General features: G+C 44.3%; 1 protein-coding gene across 2 annotated transcripts in view; it reads left to right on the plus strand.

Annotated features, from left to right (window-relative positions):
• foxp4 (forkhead box P4) overlaps positions 1–25,000 on the plus strand; it is a 92,075-nt gene that overhangs the window by 22,892 nt on the left and 44,183 nt on the right. For both annotated transcript variants that reach the window (XM_073468474.1, XM_073468472.1), the window contains exon 2: positions 10,030–10,209. In XM_073468474.1, coding sequence (XP_073324575.1) covers positions 10,039–10,209 — 171 coding nt within the window. In that variant the 5' untranslated portion in view covers positions 10,030–10,038. The remainder of the gene's footprint in view (positions 1–10,029; positions 10,210–25,000) is intronic.

Here is a 25,000-nt window from a genome sequence, read left to right on the forward strand (position 1 = left end):
GTTCAATAAACACACCCCATGGCTGCCTTATGGCATGCTAAATCTAGTCTGTGTGTGTGTGAGCGCTGTTGCGCATCCATACGTGCGTGTGTGTGTGTGCGCAACGATTTGTGTCTTACCAGAATCTAATCCTCTTTGCTTTCTCCGCTCGTCCTTCGCAGATGAACTGATCTGCAGTGACTGGCTGGGAAAAGATGAAATGAAAGGGGGGGAGAACAAGCGAGAAAACAAACATGCTTCCCAGGCCCCAATTAGCCCACTTTTATTGCCCCGAGATATGCTCCCCCACTCCTCCAACCTTCACTCTCTGAAGTCTGCTTATACAAAATGCTTCACATCATCGAGAGTGCTTAAACATCAGCGGCAAGAAAAGGTGGCCAGGGGGACACATTGACAGAAGGGGGGAGGCAGGGATGAATAGAGAGAGGTGCCACTTTTGTCCATCCATGTATTTTCTTAGAATGTGTTTTTACATTAACACACACACGGAAATTCTGTTGTATAAGTGTGTGTATGTACGCAGAGTTTTTTGCGTCTGTGTGTCAGCTGCACTGTAGGATATGTGTGTTTTTGCGGTTGTTGTGTTTGCACAACACGAGTCGTTGAATGCTCACAAACAAAGCAGTTTGAACCCCTCTGTGCAGAAGCCATCAATTCTTAATGAGATAATGACATGCTAACATACTCGCAGCAGCAGCTCTGTTTACAGATGAAGACAAAACCACAAACAAGACACAGACATGCCGCGCTCTCTTAGTTCTCCCCGTCCTATACGCCTTCCCCTCGCTGTTTTCCTCCCTCTTCTCCTCGAGCTGCGACTTTGTGCGCCGGCCAAAACTTAGCGAGAATAACAGGTGGGGAACATCTTGATGGTGTGTTAGTGCGCGAGATGTGTGTCTGTCGGATAGACGTGCACATACGCAGTAATGAGTCAGGCGCTATAATGTGGCTGCAGACCAGATTCCCTAATAAGAGAAGAATGTTGTCCGTGGCATCCAGAGTTTTCCACTGGAATCACACATTCATCCAGCCTGTTTCCTGCCCCTGGGTCTTCCTCTCGGCGAGGAGAGGGAACCCTCTGTCTCCATCTCCTTCTCCCCGGCTCTTCCCGTCATCCCCGTCCCCCCCTCCCTCACCACATGCTTCTTCTCATCCTTTTCGTCACTTTTTCTTTCCCCTCCATCACTTAGGGTCAGTTAATGTGCCTTTATTGGAGCTCCGTCTTTCTCTTTCTCTTTGTCGGATCGTCTGGTTCTGGAGTGACACGAGCACATGACTCACAAAGTGAGTCAGACCAATTTAGGCTTATTGCTGAGGAAATGGTGGTGGATTAGGAGGAGAGGTGTCTTTCTCAGGCTGGTACAGTGAAACACACAAGCGCACACCCACACACACACACACACACACACACACACACACACATACAGCTGAGTAGGAAAAAAAAACATCTGTGGTTCACTGAATCTCCAAATTAATGGAACTCTTAGTCTAGCTGTGGAGCAACTTTAAACAAACCAAGACAGAAGTTTAAAAATTCACATTCAAATACTTTAACCTTGAAATCTCCCCTTGCCAAGGCACCAGCTCCCTCTTTTTTTTTTTTTTTTCATCTGTTAAATGTTTGAGTGTTTGATAGTTTGAGGTCTATAGCAGAACCCGCCCGGGAATTAATGTCATTCATATGCCCTGCGGAAATTACTTTTGAAATGCATATAATCTAAAACATGCAAATGAGGCTGACTTTGTGCACCCTGTTTAATATGAATTATCATTTTCTGAATACCTATTATTACTGCGTACATTTCTCCAATTATATTGTTCTTTTTTTGTCACTTTTGCATAAGGACGCACATGTGCACATCAGGAACAGCGGAAACACGCGCATGCACTTGCTCGGTCACACGCATACACGCGCAGGCACACACACACACACACACACACACACACACACACACACACACACAGCAGAATGTCTTTGTGATGGGTGTATTTTAATGAGGAGTAATAAGGATGGTAATGACCTAGTCCACTTCTCTCTCTCACTCTCTCTCTCTCTCCATCAGTTTCTCTGCCTCTCTCGCCCACTGCCTGGCACACAGCTGTTAGTTTACATGAAGCCAATGGGAAGAGTAAGAGGCATCTCATTTGAAGAGAGAGAGAGAGAGAGAGAGAGAGAAAAAAAAGCCTAAATGTTTCCTCCTTTAGCAGATTCTGCACAAATTTGCCAGTGGAAAAGTCCTTAAACAGCAAATGAAAATAACAAGGCAGGAAATACAAGTGTTGCTCATCCAATTTTCATTAGCTGCCTGAAATATTGATGCGTTTTAAAAGTGAACAGTGCATGTTTAGTTTGTCTCTTCCTCTTCTCTTCTGGTGATAGAGCACTGTTATTAATGTCCTTGTCCAAGAGGCAGACATTTTTTTTCCTCTTTTCTCCTAAATTGAATTGAAGGCATCCCTTTTTCAAACGAAATACTCTATTAATTTATTTATACTGCACCATAAATTATTCTATTAATATTAGCATGTTCCAAATTAGTATGACTTCTCTCAATGTTCCTTCTACTTCTATTAATTAGCATGCTTGTCACTATAACAAAGATTTTTCTTTCTCTGATAAATTATAAAGCAGACATTTTTTAATACAATGAGAACCGCCTTAGAAATTATTAATATTTTAGTTGTGGCCTGTAAGACAAAAGTAAGGAGAAAAGAGCAAGAAGAACAGAAAACTAACAATTACATGGAATACATTATGGACTGTCACTGGTGTGCAACAGTGTTGATTTTTATTTAGCTCTTTTGAAAGAAAAAATATGTGTGTGAGTGCACACACACACCGAATGCTAAGGGATATCATCTTGTTTTAGCACTTTTGGATAGGATGTGAATTAATTACCTCTGTAACAGCCTGGACCAAGTTCAAAAGTACTAAAATTCAATTAATTTGAAAAGTGGACATGCTATCATTTTCTCCGCATGTCTCCTTTAAAGTCTGGCCTGTTTTTTTTTTTACTGTGGACTTATTCAATTATATTTGATTAAACTCGCTCTGATCCAATCTATTAATTAACTAGGAAATGCAAAGTGCCCGACTTGAAAGCCGATGTATAAAATTATATCATGTCCACTTTGATATATATTTATTTATATTTTTTACACCACCATTTTTTTTCAATCCATTGTAACCCCTTTATTATAACAAGCTGCTGTTGCTCATTTTCAGGTAATATTAAATCTATTCACTTTATCTTCCTTATAATGCAAATTCTGATTATACATGAAATTATGTCTCACCTGAAGGCAGCTACAACAAATTTAACTCATCGGAAAATACACTTCCTTGTTCTATTTCTTGCACAATTTGGTCTTTTCACGCAATAAAATATGAATTGTCCCATGGAATTAAAGTTAGGAAGTTAGTAATTCATTCGTTGAAGGTGGAGAATATCAGTGTCAGGAATTGGAGTAATTTCTTGCCACAATGGCAGGTTCTTTTTAATTTGACGTGAAGGATAGTCCTCTTTTATTCATGTATTCTTGACGGGTCACACATTTCATTCTCGTCCCCCATGTCCACCTGATTTTTGGTACATGGTGGCTTGAGGGTCAAACAGATCAAATTCACCACATGACACATCTGCCGCGCAAATACGAAAATTAAATCTCTATGTGCTCAAGTCTCAGTTTACTCATCTATTTCACCCTCATGTCATCTGTCCATTTCCCAACTGACACCTCAAAATCTTTCTTCTCCTCCCTTTCTCTCTCTCCCCCCTCCTCCCCCCTCACAGTGAAGGTCATTCTAATAAAGAGCTCTCGTAGGACGGAGCTGCTAATTGCTCCGCGGCACTCTAGCTGGTTTCAGATCCAAATAAAGGCACGTCGCCTTTTTTTTCCCAAGCTCCTCTCTCCCCTTCTTCACCTCTGTTCCACCATGTTAAATACAATCTGAGTATTAGCCGTGTGGACTGTCATAACCTGACCTCGGCCTCCATTACCTCTCAGGACAGGAGGGGGGGGGGAGAGATGAAGGGGAGAGCGGCGGATTTTTCATCCTCATGATCACAGGATGATTTGCAACTGGCACACACGGGCACGCGTACACGCATGCCCTCGAGCTTTACCTCTTTAGGAATGTACAACCCGTGATTTTAGGCTCAGATAAATGAGGTGTGCATGAAGTCCGCTCCTTCTACAAATATTTGTGTGTGTGTGTCTTTGTGTCTGTCTCCAGTATTGCGAAGAGACAGCAGTCTGCAAGCTGGTAAATCACTTACTGCACTCTCAAGGAAGGGTCGAGGTGAAGGCAGGAGTGTATGTTTGCCCCGGTCATACACACATACGGAGCGATCTCATCGGTGCGGAATGCGCTGTGTGTTTACCTATGGCTCCAGAACCCACCTGACCGAGGGAGGCTAATCTTTATGGGCTCTGTAAACAGGGACTTTGTCTTCAGAGAACTGCAGGCGGCCGAGCAGACACACAATTCACACATGAACGCGCACACAGACGTACGCACCGGAGAGGGGAGGGGGGGGGGTGAACATATATGGCAGGTTACATACTGTACAAAGCACACACGCACGTGCAGACGTTACATGCACACACTCTTTTAGATACTCAGACAAACTGTATGCCATATGGCAGACAGTCCTGCAGCAGTATAGAAGAATTCCTCATGTTTATCTAGCAGAGGATTTTCTTATCATCTGCACTCAGAGCAGCCCTCTCTTCTTCTTCCCTCCACTCCACAACAACAGCTCTGACTGGCTTCTTCATTAGCCAGCTGGAGGTCAGACTACAGGCCAGCGCTGCTAGCCTCGGTCTCCTCTCTGGGCTGATGATGCTCTTTGAATCCAGCCAGCCAGTAGTAGATATTGGCCCACATCTGACTGACTATCTGTCTGCGGGATAATGGAGTTCACCTGTTAGCTCTGGAGCAGGGCCAGGGCAGCCGCAGACATCTAGCATTAGCCCTTTACTGTTAGCCAACCTGTTAGCGCTGGCTGGCAGCCAGAGTAGCCTGGAGCGGCGCTGTTAGCTGCTAGCTTCAGCTCTGTGTGGAAGACTACCTGGCTGCTCTGCTGCAAAATCTGGCTAGCGTGTAGCTGTGGCCAGCTCCTGAGGAAACAACCAAACTTGGACAGGGAAGTGATGGAAAAAATACCTTTTTTTTTTTTTTTTAGTGCGTGCTCATTCGGGTGAGGATATATATGTGTGTGTTATTTCTTCAGCTTTCCCCTGACCTCATTTTCTTTTTATTGAAGCTAACACACGTCAGCTCAGAAATGCCACGCAGATATCCCTTCTATTCCTCTTCCTCTCCTTCTGCCTGTCGTTCTTCTAGAGGAAAAAAGATATCTGAAACAAAGAGATATACAGAGCGGGGCTGTTGTTAGCTAAACTTGTTATGTACATTTATGTGTTCTGAGTTTGTTTCAACACATTAATGTTTAACAAAAAGATCCCAAACTTCACATGTATTGCGATTAAATTGAATGCATGATTTTCTCAGCAATTTACTGCCAAAATGTTCCCTTCGAAGGGGGCTGGTGACTTTTTTTTGTCAATTCAAAATTGAAAATCGTAATACAAACAAAGGTGAAGCAGCAGTGCATATTTAAGTATTCCCAAACTGTCAGTTAGTCATTTTGTTGCATTTATGGCGATGTTGTTCTGAGAATCAACATGTCTTGTCACGCACAAGAAAGCCTTGTTAGTTAGTTAAATATTGAAGTATTTCCTTGCTTGGAGAGATAAAGGGGAAGGTGCTTTAGTAGCAGGATGTATAGAAGGTGCAGAGATGTGGTTGAAACTCTGCCCTGAAACTTTGATTATACAAGAACACCATGTCTCTCTTTTGCTGCAGTATCACTACTGGAACATTCATAGTACAGCCCATGTTTGCCCTTTTTTTTCTTTTGTGCATACAATGCCAGTAAGTGCCTCACTGTACCAAACATTTTGTTCTTTTTTTTTGCGTTTCTGGTTCAATCTCTCACACTTAAGGAGTGATTAATGGCGACATAAGCGCCCAGACCTGATCGTTGGGTTTGTTCTTGGGTTTGGGGTTAAAGAAGATTCCCTCAGGGCCAGTGTTACGGTTTATGTAGTGGAGGAGTGTTTGCCAGCTTGCATAGTGAGTGTTAGAATATGGGTGTGTAAGTTTTTACTAATGTTTTTAATCCTGAAGCGGTTCCACTCATGTAAATAGGACATTTTGTGGACACAATGAAAGCTACCTGGGTGTTTTTCAGTTTCTTGACTGTCAGTTGTAATAAAATAAAGCCCCTTTGGATGTCACAGCTAAAGCAAATGTTTTACGCATCCACACAGCCACTCGTTGTGAACAAATTCTCTTTCCTGATTACAAAACAGGTTAGAGCTCCAATTCTCCGGGAGGAAGTGTTTCTCTTGCTCACAAATATTGATTGAACTATCAAATATCATAGAAATAACCCGCGTGGATTCTATTTCAGGGTGAAAACTTTAATGTTTTCCAGGGTTGAACCTGCCACTAGTTACCAGCCATAACCAGAGTGAGAAAGACAGCATGCGGGGAGCAGGAAGAAGAGAGAGACAGATTATTCAAGAGTCAGATGAAAGTAGATAGATGATGGAGTGTAGATACTGGTACAGACATTTTTTTTCTCTCACCCCCCTCTCCTTCCCTCCTCCTCCCTCCTCACCCTCCCACCCTTATTCCCTCAGTTCTTTGCCTAATAAGCAGCGTTACAGCGAGCTGATGCAAGGCGGAGGAAACAGAACAGGCGTTCTGGGACTGCTGGAAATATTCCCACATGAGGCATAACATGATAAAGACTTATTATCTCACTAAGCTGCTGTAAACACAGATGCACACATAAATACACACTGTACACAAATCTTTCTCTCTGTCTCTCTCTCTCACACACACACACACACACATTCACAGAAAGTGAAACCGGTCCGGCTTTGCGGTTCTGACGAGCTGTGACCAGGAGGAATCTGACAGAGCCAATCCCCTCCGACAAAGCCCTGAGAGTCAGCAGTTGTGAGCCAGCTCGCTGGGCATTTGGCTCGGCTTGTTTGAACTCCGCACGCTCAGAGCAGTGGGAAGGAACAGAGGGAGAGTTCTGATGATTATTAGCGCAGAATTTTTTGGGAACATCTGAACAAGCGAGACGTGTCGAAACAAGACTCTCCTGCTCGTCACATAAACACATGCACCTAGCGTTCGCTGTGAGCTAATCCATCGCAGCACAAAGGTAGGTGTCAGCCTCTTAGACAAACACAAGCACGTATACACCAGAGTCATCAGAAACATGTTGAGTCCCATTTCCCTTCTTCTCTTCTCCATCCCAATTAAAAGGCAAAGGAGGCCTTTTATTTCCCCCCCTCCTCTCCTCCGAACGCATTCTTTATCTCTCTGATCTGCGCTCCTCCCTCCCTCGCTCCGTCCCCTCGGGGTAGTGGGAATGTCTTTCCCAACGCGCTCTCAGGTCAGGGGTTCAGGTGGGGGGGTCTGAGCATGTAGAAGAAGACACACTGAAAGAGTGAGTAGCGGGTTGAGGCAGGCCTCTGCACGGGCAGCTCCTCTTCACTGCCAGAAACACTTAAACTTAAAGCAGTGTGTGTGTGTATCATAGCCCTAATCAGAGACTTCAGGGTAGATTTATGCCCCTGCCTTTTTCCCGACCTCCATTACACCAGCTTATATACACCCATTACAGGATATGACAGAGTACACACCCTTTAGACGAGCATACCACACCGCCTGTGTGTCTGCGTGTGTGTGAAAGAGAGGGCATGCGCTTCCATCTTTACACACTCCCCACTTTCCCATTAGGTCCTTGTCCACCTGCAAGCTCTATCTCTCTGTCTTTCTTTATCTCTCTTCCCCTCATTGCTAATAAGGTCAATGAGGAAGAGTAAGAAGCAGATGGGTGTACAGTACATTACAGCACAGTGCGGGCTAGATAGCAGTGCCGGTGATTCATGCTTAGTGAGACGTGTGATGATGTGAGGAGTTTCTGCTGCACTGCAAAGTCATCGGACTGTGCGGCGGGATCTGTTGATCACTCTGCATGATGCCCCGCTTCGTAATATTACCTCTGGGAGCAGTTTGACCGAGCAGCAGGTCTGGACGAAAGGCGGGAGGAGACGGAAGGAAAGAGGAGTGAAAGCGTTGGGAAGAGGAATGAGGTTGGAGATTAAGTGACTAGCTTTAAATGTCACAATAACGCTCTGCTTCTCAGTCTTAACTTCACAGGCAGATGGGTGCCAGGAGGGAGACAGAAGAGAGTCAATGGGGAGGAAAAATACCACAGTGTGATTTGTGGTTTTCAGATACCACTGCTTGTTAGGCGAGAACCGGTGAAATGTGTCTGTAAGCAAATTAACAATGAGAAAAATGCATTCAACAAAACAAGTTCCACTCCGTCCCACTTTCCACCTGCGGTTCACAAATTCAAGGATGAACTTTCAGTCGCAAAAATACATATTTACCATCAATGTTATCGAGATAGATTTTTTGTTTTATGTGCTCAGGCCTTGAGAAATCCACCTCTTGAACAATTCCGATTCAATTTTTGTTTGTGCTGCTCAAACACTGAAAACATAGCATTTGAACAAACGCGAGAGACAAAATCCTGACATTGTTTTCAACTAGCAGAAAAAAACAGTAGCAGATATCTTGAAAACCTTGGAAAATAAAGCCACACTATCAACAATCACTCCACATGTGGGAGATTTGCATGGAATGACCCTTTATGTGGCACAGCTCATCCACCTGCACACACTTGTATCCTACCACACACCTACAGACACACAAACATGCCCAGGTCCCTGTCCCTCAGCAAGCATCTGGCAGCATTCCATTAACAAAGCCACCAGCGCTCTTTCACACCCTCACCTGCTGTCAGAGTCTCAGAGAGAAAAAAAAACGCACACACACACACACACAAACATGCACACACACAGAGGTTCACCTGCTTTTGCCTCAGAGGAAAAGAAAAGTTAGATTCTCTCATGAAATGCCTTTTATTGTTTCCCCAGAAGGCATGGGTTGTACGCCTCTGAAAAACACCCGCATACACACACGCACACACATACACACATAGTAGTCACACACAGACGGCGGATACAATGCCTCGATGGCGTTTTGTGTACCCACTCAGGGTTGCTGAAATAAAAGCATTAGAACTTTCCCCTTAAAAAAACTACGTGCGCTTGTGTGTGTTAATTTCTAAAACTGGATGAGGCAGAAAGACGAGATTGAGCTCGTCATTAGGAGTTCACAGCCTCCGTGCTTGTATGAAGGTTTGTTTTGTGTTGTGCTCGCTTGTGCCTCGTGTGTGTTCTTCACGCGTTTGTGTGTGTGTGTGTGTGTCTCTGCGTCTCCTCTCTCCCACGCTCGGGCTCCTAACGATGGCAAATGCGCCTGTGTGTTTGCGAGGCGTTGTTTCTCAAAAACAACAACACATCCAGGAACGGCTCGTTTTGTCGGGGTTTTGTGGAAGGAAGACGCTCTAATTAGAGAGGCCCTGTGAAGGTGCATCAAACGGATCGTTGTCAAAGACCAACCTGCTCTTGGCTCTCACACAGCGCACACATGCCACCTCTGATTATTGGAGAAATGTCTGTGTTATTTAACTGTATAGCCGAGTATTAACAGCCTTGTCAGTTTAGATTTGCTGCACGTCTGATCCTAATCCACGCGTACGCTCCTCGACGCACATTTACATGCAGACAAAAGACTGCCAGCTTCAGGTGTTGCTTTTTGCGGCCACTTGGGCATGTTTATGTGTGGGTGGTTCATGACCAAAAGCCCTTTTTTCACAAAGTACACGTGCACACACACACAAACACACACGATTCGCTTCCCTATCTCTGCGTGTGTTTACTTTACTTTGCTGCCTTGTTTGTTCACTCACATGCGAGCTGGCTTTCTGCTCAACCTGCCCAGGTCACTTTTGTTCAATCTGTGTGTTGTCTCGCCTCCCTCCACCCCCCTCCCCTCCCCTCCCCTCCCTCCTCCACTCTCAGGTGCCAGTGATGATGGTGGAATCAGCCTCTGAGACCATTCGAACGACGCCGTCCAACCAGAACGGAGTCAGCAGCCTCAGCAGCCAATCAGATGGAGGGGGAGGTAGAGAGGGCGGCTCAAACGGAGACACCAACGGAGAGATCAGCCCGGTCGACTTACTGCACCTGCAACAGCAACAGGTGTGTGTATGTGTGTGTGTGTGTGTGTGTGTGTGTGTGAGTGATTGACATTATGTTTATAGATCTGCCTGTATATACGTGCTCGTGGGACTTGTTTTGCAACAACTCCCACTTGTGCAACTCATGTTCATATGTTCTGTAACTCATTTAGAACAGCATGTACACAGCGGGCTGTTACATAATATACAGATGTGACAACACGCAGTCGGACACACTCTGGTAATTGTCAGCCTCGCATGTGCGAACGGTGAAAAGCTCTGACAGGTTGGCTCGTCGGTGCTTTAATTATCCAGCGTTCATAATGTGCCAACTAATTCCACTAGGACAAAGTTCACTGTAATAACACGCACACACACACACACACCAGGTTCCCACTGATATATTATTACACGTTACGAGCTGGGAAAAAATTACAAGACATACCTGCCGTTTTGGCATATCAAGGAGTGAGTGTGTGTCTGTGTGGGAGAGCGTGTTTTATATTGTCACTGATCCATGAAGTGGTGATTGTGTGTGTTTGACACGTCAGTGTGCGGTGTCTCCAGTTATGCTATTTATCTTGCCTCCTGTGCGTCAGTCCTCCTTCTTCCACACACAACCTTGTCCCTCCATACACACACACACACACACACACGCACACACACACTGGCCACTGTGTCCGATGGAATTTCCAAACTTCCCGGAACTTCTTGGATGAAATTCTACATTTTTATTTCTCATTCCCCACAAAAAAATCCTCATAGCTCTTGTCTGATTACTCTCTGAAGTACTTCACACACAGCACACACACACACACACACACACACACACACACACACACACACACACACACACACACATACACACACACACACAGCTCATTTTGAAAGGTTTTTGTCAACTAGAGGTCTCTACATTAGTCATTTGTCCATAACCGCACAAGAATGTCCGCTGAGTGCCGTCATCCAATGACGGAAACTCACTGATTCATGTTTTTCACTTACTGATGTGGCATTTGCTGCAATTGATGAAGAGATCAGAAGAGATGAAATTCTCCTATTTACTCACAGGCTGTATAAGCATGTAGCCAATATTTATAACTCTAAATTTGTAAGTGTGTGTCCGCTCCATCACAGAGGGTCAGTGTGGGTTCTGGAGCTCTCTGACACCAGCTGAGTTTCTCGTTGAGGAAACCCAGGGGGGAGAAAAAAATCAGGGTTTCCTCCCCGCTGCTAAAATTATTCCCCCTAATTATAATGATGGCGCTTTAGGTGAACGAGGAACACTCAAGGCCCTTCACTCCTGTCCTGCTCTCCTCTCCCTCCTCCTTCCTCTGACTGCGTCCTCACCCTGCTTCCTCAGCAACCTTCATCCGAGGACACACACACACACACACACACAGCCATGCACAAATGCACATACATAAACACCAAACCTGTAGCTCACACAAAGCAGGTCTTTATTCTCTCGGACGTGTCTCTGCTCTCTATGTTTTTGCACCTGTGTGTGTGTATATGTGTGTACGTGTGTGCGCACGCTGGTATTTCCTCTCTCGAGCGGGTTACCAACCACAAACATACCTCCCTCTCTCTTTCCATCTTTTTCTCTTCCTCTCTCTCACTGTACTTCTTTTCCCCTCTATCCGCTGTGGACCATGAAAGGAAAGCACAACCTTTCCTCCAGATCCCAGCCCTCACCTCCCCAAAAACTGTTACATCCACATACGTAGCAGTTAAATACACAGTAATTTATTGTAGTGACTCTATTTCGAGCGTTCTGTTAAATTCAATTTGCAGAGATTGAAAAGATTTGAGTTGTCACGAGGCAGAGGTGTGTCCTTCCTGTTCTTTGGATACTTTCCGTAACTCTGGCACCTTTGTGTGCTCGGCTACTGCGTCCTTTTGCTAGTTTGACTGTACAATTAAGTGGTAAGTAAGCATTTGATTTATGCTTGTGTTTTGGTCATTTTGTGGGTATATTTCGGTATATCGGTCGCCCGATCATAGGTGTATCGACATCAGTGTATATGTGAGAATATAATGCAGAAAAGATGCTTGGGATTATTATTATTATTATTATTTTTAATTAATACAGTCCCAGTTTTAGAGTACCGGTCTTGATTTAGACAGTATAGTTTAATGTTAAACTGTAAAATATCCTGCCTCTGCCACATATCTTTGTCACAAGTGTTTGATAACTACATTTGAATAATCATTGCAAAAAAAAATGTGTTCAACACTCATTGAAAGGTTAGTTACTCTATATGCTGTACGTGTGTGTGTCTGCCTGTCCTCTCTGCTCAGTATTACCAGCCTTTGGTTGCCGTCACACATCTCTCTATCCCCCCCACTCCCTCACCCTCTGGATAAGATGGGAGTTCCGTGCCAGTGAGCACTGTAGAGCGGCCGCTCTGATATCACAACCAGCTGATACTTCTTCATTCATCTCTTCCTTTGCTCTGCTTTGCTTCTCCATTCACACCATTTGAATAAAAAAGAAACAACACACATTTATTTATCTTGAATTCAGGGCCTTGGAAATGTTTTAATTATGTTACATTTAGTGGGGAAGAGGTGGTTGTGTTCCACCACATGTACCCTATGAGCACAAGTCGTCCCCTTTACTCGGAGATAGACCAGTTTTGTCACCTTTATTTATTCTTGTTCAAAATCAGTCTTTACTTACATGTCTGGTCAAATTTAAAGTCTTACTGAAACCAGCAAATACTTCTCTCTGTCCATAAGAGCTTTTTTACTTTTTTGTCCCCTGTTCCGTCACACTACTCGATTTAATCGGGTTTTGGTGTAGTAGTGCTTGGGTGGCCATAGAGACCGTATTTTTAGCTTGTGGCCACCACTCACAAAATCAATATCGCCTGCCCCTATACTGACACTGACAACATTGTATAAGAACCTGCTCTTATGGCTTCAACCTGAAAGTCTTGGATATACCTTCTCCTCCTCCTCCTCCTCCTCCTCTTCCTCTTGTTCCTTTCTCCACGCTTGAGTCTCTCACCTGAAGGTGTAGTAGTGCGGACTAGTGTTGGTGCTTAAACACCAGTGCCAGTGCTCACTGGAGCAGAAAAGACACACACACAGAACTCCTGACAGCACGGTGTTGTCAGAACACAAAGCTGTCTTTTCCTCTGGCCCCTTGGGAACCTGAGAGAAATCACAGCCATCTCCAGCCGTAAAAACCCCTCCACTGGCCTCTCTCTCCGTCCTCTGTCTCCAGCTTTTTCTGACTCTGTCCTCCTCTATCTCAGGTTTTAATTTTCTTATTTTACTCATAGATAGATAGATAGATAGATAGATAGATAGATAGATAGATAGACAGACAAAGGATGACAGGTATAAGTTGTAGATGGTCAATGGCCAAGATGATGAGGTGGGACATACAGCCACAGAGAACAGAGGTAAAATGAGGGGCAAAGAGGCAGCACATTTGGGTTGGGTGGGGGGTATTGGGGGCTGGAGAGCAGGAATAGAGGGATGAAGGAGGGGTGTAACGCTGAGACGTGTCAGAAAAGGGCGCCTGGGCCTCCCTGTGGAATGTGGCCTGTCTGCCTCCCCAGAAAGAACAGAGCAGGAGAGAGGGAAGAGAGAGGGGAAGAGAGAGGGAAGAGGGGGCGAAGACCAGTTCTGCCCCATCATCGAGGGGAGAGAGAGAGGGGAGGGTGGCAGGGAGGGAAAACAAAGAGCGGCAGTTATAGTGCAGTGGAGAGTGTATGGCACTTTGTTGAGGTGCCGGGCACGGGTGTAGACATGAAATGATGCATAGCAGACGAGAAATGTAAGCAGGATAAATCCTAACAAACCTCAAAGTGTGTGTGTGTGTGTGTGGCTGGGTGGAGGGTGCTCTGACGAGAACCAGGTGTCTTCGATACTTTCCTTTTCTTTACGTCCTATCTCCTTCCCTTTTTTTCTTTTTTTTCTCTTCTTTTTTTTTTTGTTGCAGATGAGACTCCGCATTTTGAGCACAGTCGCTTCCTTTCTTCCCTCTATTCTCACCCATTTCTGTCTCCTCCCTTACCCTTTTCCCCTTGGCCATCAATTAACCACTTCTGGTGCTCCAGCGGCTACAGTAGTCGTGGCTGGTGATGACGGGAAGAAAAGAGGGAAAAGTAGGAGGGAGAGGAAGGAGAGACGGTGACAAAAAGGTGCCGTTTCCTCTCAGGAGTGCCACTCATTGGTCGGCTTAGCCCGCCAGGGAAGGGATTTTTTCCCCTCTTTCTGCCTGTCTTCTTCTCTCCCTCTCTCTCTTGCCTTTAACTTGCTCTTAGGTGCAAATAGAAAGTGAGAGGCAGATTGTAGCAGTCTCCCTTCCCCGAGGGTTTAAAAGGAACATTGGTCGAGAAAAAGGCAGTTTTGGAAATTGGTTTGGAGCATCGATCCCTGCTCCCATTTGTCATAATCTATTTTTTCCTCGGCACTTCCCTCTTTTTTTTTGCACAACACACACACACACACACATATCTTTGTTTCTCTCCATCTCTTACACACACACATACACAAGCAGTCACACACATGCACAGAGCTGATGTGAGTTAATGAAGGGTGTAATTAAGGAGCCATAGTGATGACTGGAGATCAGGGGGAACCGATACAGATCTCAGATATACACAAACACTGATGAAAGATAGCCATTGTGTGTGTGTGTGTGTGTGTGTGTGTGCGTATATATGCAGTGTGTGTTTGGTTTGCGTTTGCGGACAGATGTGTGAGATTGGTGCGTGTGTTAGCGGACGATGAGAGATGCTGGATGATTCGGATAACTTATGGCTTCCTGTTAGATTGGCTAGACTGTATGGACAGAGGTGGGGACGATCTTAGAGACACATTCAACAGCCTCGACTAAATTATGGGAGGTGAATGTTGGTCACTGGGACAGTAATGTCCTGTTTGACCTCCAGCTCTCCTCTAGGGTTCAGTTTCAGGTCAGGAGTGCAGAGGAGACAGAGGTGAAGAGGTGGCTATAGAAGAGAAAAAAAAGATGTCATTTGTTAGCGAGGTGGGATTTAATTTAATTACATTATCCTGCCGTTTGTGCATCTGCATGACAGGTTGTATCCCATGTGTGTCTGCGTGTGTCATTTTCATGTCTGTACGTCTTGTCTGCATCCGTAACCTGTGTGTGTGTGTGTGTGTGCGTGTGCGTGTGTGTGCGCACGCATGTGTCCGTCTGTCGTGTGTGCGGGCCAGTAAATCAGTCGCAGGCCTCTCTCTGAGTGCTGTCACCTCCTAAAAGCTTTCCCTCGGTCTGGCTCAGGCCTTCCTCTTTATGTTAGGGGTCAGTATAGTTCACAGGTCACTAGAGGTCATGCTGAGACAGAGGAGGGGCAAGTCGGGGTTGCCTAGCATCACAGAACACCCACTGCTGTTACCGCGGCGATACAAAGAGACCTATAGAACACCAACTTCCTCGAGGAGTCTTAAAAGCACCAGAAGGTCCCTTTATCTGCCTTGTGTGACTTTTACTTCCCTTTTTTCTTCGGCTGTAGAACTCTCTGTGTAGGAATCTGCTCATATTGATTGATACAGACTACTGAATGGTATCACATGTGATTTTAAACATTCAAATGATCCATTCACTCTCGAAACTGCTGATGCTGTTGAGAGTTGCTTGAGAAATGTATGCACCTTTGCATTCCTGCACTCCAGACGTAAACACACACACACACACACACACACACCTGCAGATCCCATGGTGAGTAATGTATTTCACATGACTCCCCTTCCTCATATTTCTCGCTCAGTGATTTTTTTCACACATCACGACCTAATTCGGAGATGCTGAGATGTCGTATTTATGAGCGCCCATAAAATTTCTTTACTGCTTTTTCCAGCCAGTTGGAGAAGAGTTTGGGAGCAGATTTTTGTTTTGTCATTTCACCTTCTGTCATTTCTCTCCTCAGTGACCTCTAATTACAGACTGTTGTTCTAACCCTAAAATTAAAGTTCTTAAAAATCAAACTTAATAGATCCCTCATAATGTTCACATTTGCGCGACTAAAACTGCAAAATCTACTTCATGATGAAGTTTGTCGTCTAAGGAAGCATGCTACAAAGCTACAGGTCTTGTGGATAAAAAGTAGACGGACAGTAGACATGGTCCACCAGGCCAGCGCAGCCAGCATGGATGCAGTCACGGTTGGTTGACCCAAGCAGCCGAGAGGCTCAGAGACAAGAATAGACAAGATACCAACAGAAGAAGTGTGCGCGTGTGTGTGTGCGCGCGTGTGTGCGTGTGTGTTTGTCCTGTCTCTGTTGTGGAGACTGAGTTATACACACATCTCTGGGCACCTGAAGGGGTTAGGTTGGGTTTGGTTGCCATGGGAGTGTTTGGAAGCACTTACACTGGGTAGGCCTAGCTGCCTGCGCTGTCAGGTAAATAACACACACACTCACACACACACAAACACATGAGCAGGGACGGACACTCTTAATGGAGGAGTTTCTGTTTTCCGAGGGTGAAAAAGTCAATTGTTGACTCTGGCTCCTCTGACGGTTCAGCCACGATGGCTGAGGCCTTTTGAAGAGGTCGGAGGTCAGCGAGCAAAGCTGCATGACCTCACTACTGGTCAGCGACACTGGGGTGTGACTGTGTGTGTGTGGATGAATGTGTTAAGGTTATTACAGTTAAACTAAACTACAATTTTGTGTGAAAACATTTTAGTTAGTTAAAAAGTAAGTGAAATGATATTGTGTTCTTGTTAAAGAAACTAAAATAAAATAAAAATACAAAGAGAATGTCTTTAGTTATAGTCTTTGTCAAGACCCGCCCATAACCCCTATATTGTATTAAAAGAATGATATTAAGACTAAAACTAAACAAAACAACTAATCAAAACAAAACATTTTTTTAAACAATGAAAACTAGAGCAAACCTGCTCTGGAAACTAACTTAAACTAAAACCACATTAAAATAATAACTAATGAAAAGTACAAAACAATCAAAACACTGGTGTGTGTCTGTTCACATTAGTCACATTCAACTGCTTTGTCTGTCAAAAAGCAACAGTTGTAATTGGTTTGAATTGAAGTGTGCCTAGATGCAGTATTTCAAAGTTCATTAGGGGCAAGGCACTCAAAAAAGAGAGCATTAGCTTACAACCCCCTCTCACACAGGTCAGAAAATCCTCATATCTCGGTCCTATAGTCTCCTCTCTTTTCTTAGAGACCTTACTCCTTCATTCCCCCACTCCGTACTCCCTGATGGACACTAAGAGGGGGAACGAAAGAAAGTGAAGAGTAAAGACAAAATGTGCAACGCTTACAAGGCTGCTAGGCAAGTAGTTACCCTGGTAACAGTCGAGAGTCCGTGGTGCACACAATGAACACACACATATACACACACCACACACACAATAGCTGCAGCGGCCTAAAGTGTTGCTAATTAGCTAGTCTGTGCTGGTTCTTTGTGTGAGCCATTTTAAAGGAGAGATTAGAGTCAACAGGGAGGAGGAGAGGAATGTAGCTCTTCTCTGTCTCTTTGCTTTCTTCTTGAGCTCTGGGACAGTGTGTGACGGCCTCCTTTTTTTTTTTTTTTCACCTGACAGGCAGAATGCGTTTGTTGTCTTGTCAGTGGAGTTTGCCATCGCTGAAAACAACAAAAAAGTTTAAGTATAGTCAAAGTGCATTTGAGATTAATTAAGTTAGCAGTTTAGCAAAAGCTAAATTGCTAAATTTCTCTGACAACTTTTTTCTCTGTTGTCACCCAACTTTATAAAGTTAAGATGTACTGCTCTAAGTTTGTGCTCATTCATGAACAGATTTTCTACAGAAAAAAAATCTGTTCATATGTTAACAATTTACTCACCATTTTCATTGTTTAGTAATTATCTGAAACAAATATTGGATGTGACAACGAAGGTGAAAAACTTGGACATGAAGGACAGTAGGTAAAAGTTGAACCAGGCCACAGTTAGTGCTGCAATTTAAGATTATTTTCATTGACAATTAATCTCCTGATTATCTTAAGACAATGAAATGTAAAAAACAAAACAGAAAAAAAAGGAGGGGAAAAATACTCTTTTTAATACTGTTTGGTCCAGAAACTCCAACGACCTTCATTTACCATCATAAATGACAAAGAAATTCAGCAAATCCTTAGAAATAAGAAGCGGGAACCAGCAAGTGTCTGACATTAATGCTTGAAAAATGACTAAAATGTTTCAGTGATTATTAAAATAGTTGGTTAATAGACTAATCAGTGAACAGACTAATGGTCTATAAATAGCACTGCAAAATCCCCTTAAGTTTTAAATTATAACATTATTTTTACTTTTGTTTTTACTTCCAAACTAGTGGTTTAGTTAATACTATTAAATCAGTGATGTTTTTTTTTGCTTTGTTGCATTTTAGGAAACTTTTTTAACACCTTGGTCAGCAGACTACAGATGGAAAAAACCCCTATGACTAATTATGGCATTTTTACTGCTGTATAACCACAAAGATACCCAAACCATTTTCAACAATACCTTGTCAAAAAGGTTTTAAAAGAACAGAGAAATTGTTCTGTGCTTTGAGTTACTTGAAATTGAAAAATGTGCCCGTTCACATCTGGTTGGGCTGACCCTCTTACTAAATCACACAGTCCAGCGCTTGCACACCCGTTTCCCCTTTTTTGGAACACACCCCTGCCTCTCATTTGGGGAAGTTAAAGATTTTGTGCTTGTTTATAAGTTTAACTTCTTGTACAGCAGCCAGCCTTTGTTGTGCCTGCCCACTTCCGGTGTTTGTATAGATGTGTGTGTGTGAGTGTGTGTGTGTGTGTTAATGTGTGTGTGTGTGTGTGTGTGTGTGTGTGTGTGTGTGTGTGTGCGTGCGTGTGTGTGTGTGTGGTAAGGGTGGGTGCACGCCTCAGCCACAACCAGGTGTAAAAACCCTCTGAACCAAAGACATGAAAGAGTTTTATTTCCATGGCAGCGGGCAGGCAGGCTGATACTTTTACAGGCCACTGACTAGGACCGTGTTTTTCTGTTTAACCAATAGGCGTCTGTGTGTGTACATTTGTCTTTATGTGCGTATGCGTCTGTGCATGCATGTGCACATGGCAGACAGTCTCTGTTTGTGTATGTATGTGTTTTCCCTCTGTCTCCTGAGCTGGGTCTTGGCAGTGTCTTGCATGTGTTATTAGTTTGATTTTCTTTTTTTTTTTTGGATATTAATAATAACAGTTAAACGGTTTCCATATGTGAGGCCTGGTTGCCAGGCTAGTGCTATCCTCATCATGGGCTGGCCTCGCGGCAGTCTCCCCTCTCAGGAGTTGCTCTCGATGGGCATGAGACGCAGCTTAAACTCTGGAGGTCACCCAGCTAAACACCCAACACCTAAGTGGCCTTGTCTTCCCAGGAGCATGACCGAATTACTTAACTGTCCTACCTTATACAAGATGAGGGCTAAATATTACAAGGTACACTGTGTGTTAGTGTGTGTGTGTTTTCCGCTGTGGGCTGGGTCTGTCTGGAGCGAGACCTTCCTCTCTTGCCAAACGAGCTGTGTTGAAAACCGCAGGGAAACTGCATATGTGTATATAATGTATGACGTGTATTTGCGTGTGTGTGTGTATGTGTGTGTGTAAGGAAACTGCTGTAGAGCTATTTGCCATCAATTAGCGGCCTGGACTGAGATGAGGCCAACAATACAGAGGGAGCTGCTTTTATATTCTCAGGAAGGGAGTTCCTCTCTCTTTCTGTCCCTGCTCACCTCATCATTATCTTTAATTGTCTATCTCTCCATGCCCTTTTCACTTAGTTTAAGAGAGAAAAGCTGACAGCATCTCCTTAGGAAGTCTGTATGTTAGTTGAAAATGTGTGTGTATGATGATGAATTGTGTCATGATATAAAGCAGTCCTGGGTATTCAGTCAGCTCCTTTTTATGACTCTCTGCGTATACCCCTGTGAATCAATAGAAACATTAGATGAGTTTAGGGACATAGTTGAAGGGGAGAGGTTTTCTCGTTTCACAAAACAGTTTTGAACTGAAGAGAACCATCTGGAAAACGGCAGGGTCCCCGGAGTTTAGAACAGGTCCCTTTTGTGAAAAATAGGATGTGAAAAAAAAATCTAAAATCGGCCAGGGTTTTCAAACATTACGGCATATTTTGAAGTTCTTTTGGAGTTTGTGAGTTTTTATTGCGTTGGCTCTTGAACGCGGTCTTTCCTCTCTTTAATGGTCAGTCTGGGCCCAGAGAAGCTTGCTTCAGCCGTTTTAAAACCTCAGCTCTCGAACGGTGCCTTTATATTGCGGAAACATTACATTAAATAGCTGAACGGGATTGCGGCAGGCTGGTGTTTCTGAAGGTGTCCCAGATAGTTCCAGCTCAGCGGCGGCAGCCTAAACAGATTGAGGTACTCAGTGCCGTTTAAGCTCGGTTATATTGGTGGACAACCTGGTTTGAAGTTTGCTATGAGCGAAAACAAATGGCCGGGAAAGCTGGTGAAGGGAGGCCGGAAAGAGCTGATTAATACCAGAAAAGGAGTACGTGAGGAAGAGTCAGAGGAAAGGGGCGAAGACTTGGCAGGGCATACGTTATTTGTAACCCACCATGAAATTGAGAGGCTTTAGCGGGCTTTGGCTCAGGCTGCCCCTTACCCCTATATGTTTACCCCCTGGAAACCCCTGATCTGCTCTAAATATATATACACAACTCTCTGTTCCCTTACAACTACTATCTATAGTACAATTACATCCAACTTAAAAGAATTACCCAGGTATTTTTGACGAACAACGACTTACAATTTTGTAATTGCAAGGAACAAATCAGGCTTTTTTTAGACCAGAGAAAATGCTGCTACCTGCTCAGCAGAACGTCCCCCTATCCGTGCTCCAGACTATCTTTCTGTCCTGACATAATCCAATAAACTTCCCATTAAATTTAACGTCTGGTGGAAAACATGAGCTTCAGTGATATCAGCTGCTGTAATGTTTGGTTGGGATTAAAAACCTCTAGACGTTGGCCTTGATGGTAGGGCTGATGGTACAACCACTTTCATTATCGATTAAGTGTTTAGTCTATGAAATGTAAAAAAAATGGGAAAAATGATCATCGCTCAAAGTCCTGTCTTCGAATTGCTTCTTTTGTCCAACCAACAGTCCAAAATGAAAAGCTGCAAATCCTCCCATTTAAGAAGCTGCAACCAGCAAATATTCTGCTGGTTGCAGCAACATTCTTGCTTGAAAAATGAATGAAGAGGCTGAATAGTTGGAGATTTTATTTCGATCGTCTGATTGTTGCAGCTCCTCTTGATGAAAATGACAAGAAACTATGATCATCTCAGCAGTTTACAGAGACATACCAAACTGTGACGGTGGTTCTGTTCTTGCTACAAAAAAATGCTACATGCAACACATCTATTAAAACTTCAATATTGACGTGCTAATCCTAAATGCTGCTTTACCTTTAACTACCTATCCCAGTCCAAGCACAGCTGCCGTCATGGTAGTGGGTCTTTGTCTGACAGTCAAGTGCAGGCGAGGGTCCCCTCATAAGGCCGACAGCTGCATTCACAAGCCTTGGTTTCCATTGGCCTGGACGGTCTATTTTAGGCTTCCGTCTAACCCATATCTGCTCTCAGACTTTACTGTGGAGAATAAGGGTATGGGTAACAGATTTCTCCAGAGGAGAGGGAGGGAGGGGTGCAGGGCACAAGAAAGACAGAAGACTTGGAGAGATGCCAGGCAAACTTTTGTGAGTTATACATTATATGGAGAGGCAGAGTGAAGGCAAGAGACAGATCGGGTGATAGAGAGAGAGAGAGAGAGTCGGGAGTGATCTGGGAAAGCAATCTGGTTTTTGTGGTGAGTGACAGTGATGCATTTGATTCGTGAGATTCCACCGCGGCTGTAACCAAGCCTTCACTCACATGTGCCCCAAAGTCATATAGCAATCCTTCTGACTGTCACCTCTCCAATAATCTGACTTTGCTCAGACTGTGTGGGTGTAAATAGCTCCTGAACACACAGGTGAGCCAGCGGTACTGTAGTATCATCATCCTTTTAACAAAGTAAACATGCCGTGTAGATTGTGTTACATCTGTTTGGTCTTGTTTCATCTTCTTCTCTGATCATGATTGGAATGAGAAGGAATCAAAGATAAGAGAGATTTAGAGCCAGAAAAGCTAGTAGAGAGTAAAGACCGAGCCAGGAGGAGAGAGTAAATTAAAGTAGGAGGGGGTTTACTGGAGTTTGAAGGTGTTTCCTGGTGCTGAAGTGAGGAAGCGCACTCCAAACGGATACACAGGGATCACAGGGGTGACCCAGGAGGATGGCAGCATCGACACAGCTTTAGCTTGGCTTTCAGCTTCAATGACAGCACTCCAGAAAGGAGATAGAGAGAAAGAGGGAAGTTTAAGTGTGGAGAAAAAAAGAAAGATCCACTGCTCCTCTCTGAACCCGCTCTCTCTCACTGATCCAAAATCAGAAAGCGTGCAGGCCTGCAGAGAGGCAGCTGGGTGTGACGAGCTCTTTTCTACGTCTTCACCCTGTATCTATCGACCCCTCTCGCCATTTCTCGCCCTCTCCTGGGGAAGGAAAGGGTTTAGGAATGAAGGAGCAGTGCATCACAAGCCTCTCTTCCGAAGCTGCTGAGCTAGAGGGGATACTTGTTTGGAGCGGGTGAGATCTGACGCGTCCAACACTTTAGCTGCGTCGAGGACAGATGAAACAATGAGCTTCGCACCTTCACTTGCACGCCTTTCTTTTTTTCTTGCTAGCTTCTTCTTGGTCTTAGAGCAAAGAAATCTGATACCACCTGCCTCCCCCCTTGCCCTTCCTAACTCCCTCACCTCCTCCTCCTCCTACTCCTTCTCCCTCAAGGACAGCCCACTGTCTGCCCCGGGGGCTGTTTATCTACGGGGGGAGATGAGGAGGAGAGGGGGACCGGTTTGTTTCGTTTTGGCCGTCAACAATGGACCTCAGTCTGTGCTGATGGACTACTCCAACATATGGTACCCACCTGTCTCTCTCTCTCTCTCCCTCTCTCCGACTCCCCCTGCCTCCCTTTCCTCCTTCGCTACGTCTGTCTGTTTAGATTTTTTTTGCTTATCCCTGCGTTCTCTCTCCCTGTCTCACCCAAACACGCAGGGCGGATTAGAGGCCAGATTCATCACACACAAAGACCTGTTTGCTTTAGCAACCTGAGCCAGGCACAGGCACACACACACACACATGCACACACACAAATATAGCTAAGGACTGGCCTTGCAACATGTTGATTGTTACTTTTTTGTTCTTATCTATATTGAACTTGAGTAGAATCCACTTTCACATAGAGTATGGGCATGTGCATGTACACACACACACACTGCAATAACATGATACACACGTTGCAAAATTAAATTTCTATCCTTTACTTTTAATGGATCCTCTAAATGGCCCACCAACCCTCCCCCCTTTCAAAGAAACATAGTTGTCAGCCATTTTTCGGAATCCTGTTAAGGAGAGAAACTAGCCTTTACTGTGTGTGTGTGTGTGTGTGTGTGTGTGTGTGTGTGTGTGTGTGCGTGTGTGTGTGTGTGTGTGTTTGAGAGAGTGAGTGACCCTGCTGAATTAAAAAATGCACTGTTATTAAAGGCTGTGTCAGAGGCGATGATTTACAGAGGGGAGCGATGACAAGTCAGAAGAACTCACACACTGAACTGACACACACACACACACACACACACACACACACACACTCACACTGTGCTCTCAGGCCTCCAAGCTGAGCGGTGACCTCCTCACCCCTCCTTCCCCTTCCTCCTCCCCCTCCCTCCCTCTCTCACTCTAATAAAACCTGTCTGACACCACTGATGTGTGTATATATGTGTGTGTGTGTGCATGTGTGTGTGAGTGTGTGTGCTCCGCGGCAGCACAAAGACTCTGTTGTTGGGCCTCCCTCTTAGGCCTCCCTCATATTTTCTTTAAAGGTGCAGTGCGCCCCCAAGAATGCCACAGGGGGAGCGGGGAGCTGGGGTTGGGGGGGAGTCTAGGAGGAGCTGCTGGTGTGTGGGTGGGTGGAGAGGGAGAGGAGGGGGGCCATGCTTTACAATGCTACAGCTCACCCAGGTCACAGAGAGAGAAAGGAGAGGAGTGAGTGTGAAGAGGAGAAATGAAAGAGGAGGGTCAAAAAGAGGAGTGCTTCCTGACAATGTAGATATGATAGAGTTTGGCTCTGTGTGTGTGTGTGTGTGAGGGAGTTTGGTGTGTTTGTCATAAGCATACCTTGATGTCGATATTGCAAAAACATTGTTGGGATGACTATAAGTACTTACATGATATAACACAAAATATTAACAGAATGAGATCTTTGATGAATAATCATCAGTAATGTGGATATAATGACTAAGTGGGTAAAGTCAAGTATTAGAACAAGTAGAACAGTTCAGAAATGTGCGTCACTTCACTGTAATGCAGCCTTTAAAAGCAGGAAAAGACAACGCTTATATCATGATATGACAATATCAAAAATCTAAGACCATACATATTCTCATATCACAACAACAGTTAAGTATCCATATATTGCCCAGCCCTATTGAGACAAATAGAACAGATCATCACCATTTGAATATGTGTTAAATGAAATGTTTCCTTAGCTGATTATTTTCTCTACTGGAACGCCTCCGAGTGTATTTACACTCTCATGACAACCACAAAAAGGAGGATGTGTTTTAACAGCTATCCACTTCTTGTTTGTAAGGTTTGTTTACAGTCTGTTTAAGTGAGTTTCACCACTAACTGACGAGGGATGCAAATATATAATATATATATAGAAGATTCAAGAGTCAATTTATTGCCATTTCTTTGTGTACTTGCATACGTATAAAAACAA

The sequence above is a fragment of the Pagrus major genome, chromosome 6, assembly GCF_040436345.1.
Source record: "Pagrus major chromosome 6, Pma_NU_1.0".
NCBI classification, from domain to species: Eukaryota; Metazoa; Chordata; class Actinopteri; order Spariformes; family Sparidae; genus Pagrus; species Pagrus major.